The sequence below is a fragment of the Cantharellus anzutake genome (assembly GCF_015039405.1).
Source record: "Cantharellus anzutake strain C23 chromosome Unknown EI90scaffold_67, whole genome shotgun sequence".
NCBI lineage: Eukaryota > Fungi > Basidiomycota > Agaricomycetes > Cantharellales > Hydnaceae > Cantharellus > Cantharellus anzutake.
Genome location: NW_024067017.1, coordinates 215,474 through 223,944, shown reverse-complemented (window position 1 = coordinate 223,944; position 8,471 = coordinate 215,474). Strand labels below are relative to the sequence as shown.

Here is an 8,471-nt window from a genome sequence, read left to right as displayed (position 1 = left end):
TCTGAGGTATCTTGTAGAACAGGAATGGGATTCACTCAGAGGGACTTTGGGTGGCATTTTAGTCGAGATTAGAACTGAGGAACTACAGGTTCTAATCCACGGGTATTTATAAAGGAGAATGGGGAGGACTTAGTCAAAGTCTGAAATGACAAATGGGACAACACCGAAAGGTGCTGAATGATACTGAGAGGTACCGAAAGGTCCCGAATGATATTTAAAACGGGGAACCGAGGTGTCGGGCCAAGGAGGGCGGAGTTGGAGGCCGGAAAATGAATAGGGAAGACAAATGGGTAAAGGGGGTTAACCGACTGAATGGTAGTAAGAAGGTAGTTGTGCTAAGAATGGAAGGTGACTAATAAGTGATAACATGAGGGAGATCACCGAAGGATGTGGGTAGCTCCGAAAGCGGAGTTGCGTATCCGAAGGATGTTAGGTGACTCAAATAAATGAAATGGGTGGAGGAATGGTTTAAGGGCATGTCACGGGATGTTGGAGGTCCGTCGGGATATCGGAGCAAATCCGGGGTCTCCGAATGTTCTGACTCGGGACCGAGCTTCCAGGATGGGAGTGGCCAAGGTTCGGTGTGCCGCAACCAGACTGGAGCCAAGACAGTCAGGAGGGAAGGTGACTTGGGGAGTGGGGAGGCATGGTGTAGGGGATGGTGAAGTTGTTAGGAAGGTGTGGTGTGGTGGGAGTGCGCGGGGTCGGGATTCCGGGATATGACAGCTCGTGGGTATGGCGCTTTGGGGAGCCATGGACAGGAGATGACTTTTGGGCTGCCCGGGTATTTTTTCCCCTAGTGTATTCTAGCTAGCTAACAGGACACTATCCCTAAAAGTACAAATGGAATCAACAACTGTCCACTTGGCATAATCTATGCCAACAAATCAAAACTCTCCTCCTTTGGCTCCATCAATGGTTGCCCAGTTATTGCATGACCAGCAAATCTCCCTCAATAACACTCAAGGAGTTGGTGGTGGATGCTTGGTTTGGTGGCTGCCAGATGTACACACACTTAAACCATTTTTCCTCTAATTTTTCTCTAATTAATTCTAATGAGATTCATGCAAATGGTGCTGAAAGCCATGACAGCCATTGGGCTGAGTTCCAGGCACAGATTTATCAATGGGCCATGGCTGAAATACTCCAATCACTGCATCGACCAGGCACATATGGGAAAAATGTAGTGTGTGCAGATGGGATAATGAGGCAGATTTTCCCCTTTGGACTAAATGCAGACAACCAAGAAATGTGAGTTATACTATCTTGTTAATAGTCCTGCCGATTTAACTATTACAGATGGAGTATGTTTGCAATGCAGGGCAGTCGATTGATGATGCCATGTCCCATCTGTCTTATACCCAGGGATAGGTTAGACTGGCTTGATCTGGTCTTTGAGAGACACTCAAAGGTTCAAACATGCAACATTATTAATTCAGCTGCAACTATGGCAAGTAGGGGGGGTGCAGGGGAACTTCTGAAGTCACAGGGACTCAGATCACACGAGGTAAGGTCTGTACTCTTAGAATTGTAATTGTTGGCTCAACTCATGGGTGGAAGAGTGCTTTTCAGCTCTACCCAACTGTGACCCCCATTGGTCCGTTACATTCAATGTTTTGCATACATGGCTTGAGGGCATCTGGGGGGACCATATGTTTGCAATGATCAGAGGCGTTGTCCCTCTCCTTGGAAGGGACATTGTTGGGCAGTTTGAAATGATGTAAGTTTAAATTACCCCCAAATTCATTCCACCTCTCAATCTTCTCTATTAGGTTATCATCACTCCCACGATGGAAGGGCCTCAATTCATTCCCCTCAGGCATCCTTAGCCAGAGTTTCAATGGTGGAACTGCAAAGGACCATATTCTCCAGGTAAGGAATTAGTTTCTATATCGCATTTAGTATTTGCTCATCAGAATCATAGGTCATCTTGCATGCAATGTGTCAGAACATGGCAAGGAGGGAACAAGCATGTCTGGACCTTTCCCTGGAAGGGAGGCTGGAGGTAGAGGACAAGCAGAGGGACTGTGGCCTCAGCGACTTGGAGAGGAGTGCTGTGCCTACGTTCGCTAGTGTTGGGTCCTTAACTTCAGAACAAGGGGGCACAAACTCTGGGGGGATCTAGTCATCGATTTTGCACTGAAGTGCCATCAACTACGATACATGACTTATATACATAATACAAGACAAATAAGAAGAAAGGGAAAACCCAAGATGGACTTACCCACTTGCTGGGTTGGTGTCATATCCATCCCCGGCCATCGACTTCCAATCCCTCTGACTCCTCCGCTCTGCCTCCGCTCCTTCTTCACTAACCTCGGAGCTCCTGTATTCCACAATCCCCTCAGTACCCCTCGATGGTCACCACCCCCTCCTTTCAATTTATTACCTACGCCTCCCTAAGTACAGAGCCCTGAAGGCTTCTGGACAGCTCTGACGTCCGCTAGCGCACTCCTGCCTCTGCTGGGCAATACACTCACTTGCCCTGCAGAGCCCACCTTCGGGCCTATCCCTCCTTTCCGTTTCTGGGTTATCACCTGCCTTTCCGTTAACCCTGTAACCTGACTTGTTGGTAATATCCAATTGGCTAATGTTTAACCCCGTTAGCTCCGCTCCGCCATTTGCAGACCCACCCTCACTGTAACTATATATACTCAACCTGTACATAGGTTACACTTCAGTGATAAAATCGACTAGAGTTTACCCCCTTTCAGTTCTGGTTGCCAGCTTAGTAAGTTAGGGAACGGACATGTTACTTGGCACAGCGCTCCTGGCACAAGTCGCTGAGGCCAAAGCCCTCCACCACGGAGACACTCCTTTGTCTCAACCCGGTCTCTGACAGTTGGCAAGCTCATGAGAGAATCACCTTATCGAGCACTGGAGTGGGTAGATGAAGGGTGGGATTAGCGACAGCTATTGGATAATGGGAAAACCTTTGCAGGGTTGGTAGAGGTCCTAGGAGGTCTGTAGTAATGTTGGGTAGGTAGAAATATTAATAAACTTCTATGATGAGGATAAGGGGTACCGGAGAAGGTACCAGAGATTGGAGGTGGAGGTGGACCAGAAGTATACTGGAGGATATGGCGGAGGTGAGGGAGAGGACAAACTGGAGGTGAACCGGAATGGTGGCTGAGTAGGTATGGATATGACACAATGCATGCATTGAATCCTGAGCTACTCAACCTAATATGCTGTGTACAAAACATGGCAGTAATAAATATCTTATTCCAATGTGAGATTCTAGACAACGATAGGATTTCACTTGGACAAGCAACACTCCAAGAGCTTCAGCAATTGACTGAGGTGTGATTCACTCCATTGCGCCCATTACTGATCCTAAATTTGCCAAAAAGAGAGAACTTCTGCTTCAATCTGAGGATCTCCAAGAGAAGATGCGAAGCAAGTGGGCAGTCAATGGACAGAAATCCTGGTCATTCCCGAAATTCCATATCATGCAGCATAGTTTCTCATCATTCAAAGCCAAAGGAGTGCCTGCAAATTCAAGCATGAAACCAAATGAAAGGGAGCTCAAATTTTTTTGCAATAATTTTCAGGTGGGCAACTTCAAGAATACTGCTGAGAAGTTTGTACATTCCATTTAAACTGTGCTGGCAATAACATTTGAAATAGGTTACCACCCAAACACAGCGAGTCCAAATCCTGGACCTTATCTGTCAAGACATCACACATTCTGCCACTAGCACCGGTGACTCATCCATACCTGATGTACTCAGCAGCTCCACAGACAAACCACACACCCCCAATACCAATCAGCAAAGAGTTTCAAAGGACACTAAGTGCTCGATCTCATTCATTGAACAATCCCACCTGGGTGAACCTAGCTATCTTGGTTTGACTCTGAAGTTCAGAAATTTCCTTCATACCAATTACATATGGACTACATAACATTGATGAATCTGAGGTGAATTGGGTACATTGACTCATTGCAGTGCACATCAGATGAGTGTCATCATCCTGGCTTCTCATTGTCTCGCTTCAGGTGATTCTACAGCACTACTACAAGATCCGATATCCATCTTTCAATGATGGAAGTTGGGGTGAAGAAATTGTATGGACAAACAAGATCTTCCATGGGCATCATAGAGATGATGCCATAATGATGCAGGACATATCTGGGGGTATGACCTTTGCTTGAGTCCATGCACTACTTGAAATAGCTGTAGGACCCTCTCAGCATCTCATCACATTCGTGTCCGACTTCCACATGGCTTTGCTCTCCGAGTACACAGCACAAGACTGAGCTACTGGATTCACACTGTTCCAACTTGATAACACCCAAAATTCCCGTTTTGTGCTGGTGATGGACTTCACTTGGCAGGCATTTTTGGCCCCTATGTCTGACCCACAGTGGGCTTTTCACTATTTACTTAATGATGTCATTGATACAGACATGTTTTTCCACTTGAACAGCTGGTATCTGTGTCAGGGCACACCCGCCTGACCTGGCCCCACCTGGCCCCACTTCACCTGGTACCCCACCACCCAGTCTTCTCCTACCTCCTCCCCCCTTCCTCTTTCTTTCTTTCCCCATTTCACTTCCTCTTCATTCATTTCACTTTCTCTTTATTTTCTCTTTATTCTACATGGACGACCTTTCCCTGTATCAATGTACCATTGACCCACCCACAGCGTGCTCACAACACACCCAGCCTGGGTGCCTTGGGCGACCCCCTGCTATGTCCAGCTCGCACGTTTACAGCGGACGCCCTTGGGATCCCCCATGGGGACACCCGGGTGACTATGGCTGTATGCAAGGATGACGTGGCACCCATCATGTGACCCAAGCTGCATGTATATAAACATACCTGAAGTGGGAACTGAAGAAGTAGCCTTCTTCTCACCCTTTTCCACTTCAGTCTAAGTGGCCAGGGACTGTCTCCTGAGCCAGGCCTGCCAGTACGCATGCCCGCTCCACACCCCACAAGACTTCTAGTGTCGGGCGTCTCACCCGGGCCCCCTCTACCCTGGATGTGTCCCTGACAATCTGCCAGCATGTAGTATTTCGGGTCCCTTGGACAACTAATTTGCCTGAGTCAGAACACCATAATGTACAATATCCACATCTCCAGCCCCTGGCATTGGCCCATGGCATGATTGACCATCTTGGTATGGAAATTTAACATTACAATGTGTCTAGGTATTTACAATTCAATTTTTGCATCAAGCATTGGAATGGACTAATAAGTGTTGAGAGCCTCTTAATGCATTAAAATGAAATTCCAGGTTTTCCAACACTGACGTGGCACCTTCATGTGACCCGTTCCCACTTGTATATAAACTGAGCCAAAGCAGAACCGAAGAAGTAACCTTCTTCTCATTCCTGCTTCAGCCTAAGAAGTCAGAACAGGGATGCAAGCCCAAGTGAGGGTTGCCCATTATACATTCCCACTACTCCACTGCCACCCAGGCTGCTAGCGCCAGGGGCTACACCGCTACCCCCACCTCTCCTGCACTGTCCCTGACACAGCCTTGCTGATGGGTGTGGATGTGGGAAGTGGTTTCCATGGAGATTGGTTTCATGGTCAAATCTTACCCAATTGGCCTCATTCTTGCTTTAATTGATGCTAAGCTTGAAGTATTTTTCTTAATTTTCTATCTTGGCATTTGTTTATGTAGTCATGAAAATTCATAAAATTTGTTAAAATTCATTAAAATCCAAACTCTGCTATCCTTTCATTTCTACTTGTCATACAGGGGTTTTGTAATTTTCTGGCATATTTCCATGATGTGGTTTCATAGAGTGACCATTATTTCTCCTACAATGGTGGGAATGGAAGTGAAGTAGATGAGTGGGATGGACTTGGATGGCCTATAGCAATGTCTGTGGTAGTGGTGTGGTAATCCAGGGTCAGGATTCCCAGATGTGACACCAATCTCCCTTACAGTATTGCTTGCAAAGGGAAACTGATTTATTTGACAGTGGAAACACCATTATGAGACAAGGAGAAAAGAACAGGAGTTATCAAACAAAAGAGAAAGTCAACCATCTGGAGAAGTGGAACAATCCTTACAGTTTGCATCTACATTTTGCAGCAGGCAACTGTGTTTCCTGGTCCATGCTACCATCGACAGAGTGCTTCCTCTTCATTGCTGCCCTGCTGCTTTCTGTCTTCCCCTTCCTCTGGTCATTAGATATTGGCTGGCTGCCAGAAGCTGTGGAAGTAGAAATGGGTGTTAAGGATGAGGGGCAATGTGTAGCCTGGAATGAAGAATGGGCTTTGCCATATATGGGCTCCAGATCTTGAGGGCGAGTCTCACAGTCTTTAGAAGACACCTTTGTCACAGAGCATTGCAAATACCATCTTACTATCACCTTCCCAACCCCCAGCATCATGTTCAAAGGCAGCCCCTCTGATAAAGAAGCAGTCACTGGGATGAGAAGGAAAGGAATATTCCAGCTCAGGAAAATGAAGCTCTCCACCCTCATATTTGCCAAACACAGCAATGGTGTTAGAACGGGTGGATTCGGATGACTCCGGAGTGGAATCAGAGACTCAGCATGGAAGGACCTTGGCCTCAGCAACTCAGGCAGAGTGCTGTGCCATTGCTGGTTGTCCTAGGGGTCCCTAATTTCGGATCTAGCAAAGGGGAAGTCTCTTGGGGGCATTTCAGGTCGATTTCGGACTGAGGTTACAAGTTACTATGTACATTGTATATAAGGAGGGGTACAGAATCAAAAGGAGCAAGGGTACTCCAAAAGGAGACAAAGGGAGCTGAAAGGAGGGGCAGCACCGAGGGTCAAGGGTTTGACTCAATGGTGTTTCCCAAAGGAGGAGTGAAGGGCCAAGGCCCAAGGAGGGAGGAGGGAGGATGGGAGTGGGGAATGGCCAGCTGACTGAATAGAAAGGAAGCAGCAGCCCAGAATGAGGGAGTATAGCAGAATTGAATGGAGCATGCAATAGTTGCAAGGTCCGATGTAAGTCCAGAAAGTCCGAACTCGGAAGTTAAACTCTGGAATATTGGCAAACATAATTAAATGGAATGAGGTAACCAATACAATGGGTATAAGCAGAAGTGAGGTCAAAATCCGAGGTCGGAGCTAAGACTGGAGGTTCTGGAGATGGAGATGCAAACGGGATTCCGGAGCAGAGGTCCGGAGTCGGGAGCATAGGTGTTGTGTGCTTGTCTGGAAGGTGTCGAGGTTGAGGTCGGAACTAGGATGTCCCAGAGTCAGACCAAAGGTGGTGTCGGAGCCAGAGGTGGGATAACCTCTTGGGAGTTGGCAAGGAGAAGGTGACGGAAGGGAAGTAGGACTCCAGAAGTCAGGTTCAGAGTTCCGGGAGCCCGGAGCGGAGGTCGGGATTGTACGGATATGACAAATGGCATCAAAGCAAGATCAACAAGATTCTTGATCCTTATGGTACTGTGTGTCAGAGTTAACATGAACAGCATGGCTGAAAAAATGGCTTTTGACATGGCTGAGGCACCCATCAGGGTCTCTGAAGTCCCTAACAGATTGCCAAATCTTCCTGCTTTGCTTGCAAAGATTTGGTGCTATTCTCTCCACATAAAGATTGAGAATATGATAAAGGGGTCACATTTGTCATGAAACTCCCTGACAGTTTTCAGAAATTTCTTTGAGTCCCTGCTCACAACTGGATGCAGATCCTACATACATTCATCAGCTATATGAGTGTGACACATGAGAAAGACTAACCTTTCTACCAAGGCCTTGACAGTAAGCAAAGTGGGCTTGGCCACTTTTGAACAGTTCAGAAACATCTTCCTTGAAATTGGTGCGGTATTTTGAGGTGGGAAAGCCATATTGATGACTGAATTTAGCCCTGGCATCCATAATTTTGTCCTGGATAAAGCAAGATGGAGGTAAAAATTAATATTGATCAACTCCAATAATTCAAACAACATGAATGAATTCAAATACTCCTGGGAGACAAATTGCCAGGAGTACTCCATCCCTGTCCTCTATAGCAGCTCCATGATGATTGTCCAGCAATATTTTCTCAATTGGGGGGGTTGTCATATCCATACCTACTCCGCCTAACCTCTGACCTACTCCACCACCGTTCTGGTTCACCTCTGGTTTGTCCTCTCCCTCACCTCTGCCATACCCTCTGGTATACCTCCGGTCCACCTCTGCCTCCGATCTCCAGTACCTCTTATCCTCATCTTAGACGTTTAATAATATTTCTACCTACCCAATATTACTACAGACCTCCTAGGACCTTTGGCAACCCCACACAGGTTTTCCCACTTTCCAATAGCTGTCACTAATTCCACCCTTCACCTACCCACTCCACAATGCTTGATAAGGCGATTCTCTCACAAACTTGCTGACCCAGCAAGTGGGTAAGTCCCTCTTGGGTTTTCCCTTTGTTCCAATTTGTCTTGTATTATGTATATAAGTCATGTACTGTAGCCTCAGTGCAAAATTGACAATAATGACTATTCCCCCAGAGTTCGTGCCCCCCCCATTCTGAAATTAAGGACCA

General features: G+C 46.8%; 1 protein-coding gene across 1 annotated transcript; it reads left to right on the top strand.

Moving 5' to 3' along the window:
* Nucleotides 1–934: 934 nt before the first annotated feature.
* Nucleotides 935–2,125, top strand: EI90DRAFT_3019939 (uncharacterized protein; the record flags this gene model as incomplete). Its single annotated transcript, XM_039057426.1, has 6 exons — nt 935–1,251; nt 1,277–1,304; nt 1,459–1,507; nt 1,573–1,720; nt 1,773–1,872; nt 1,925–2,125. The coding sequence occupies 6 exons, from the start codon at nt 935–937 to the stop codon at nt 2,123–2,125; spliced, it is 843 nt and encodes a 280-aa protein (XP_038911082.1).
* Between the last annotated feature and the right edge of the window lie 6,346 nt (nt 2,126–8,471).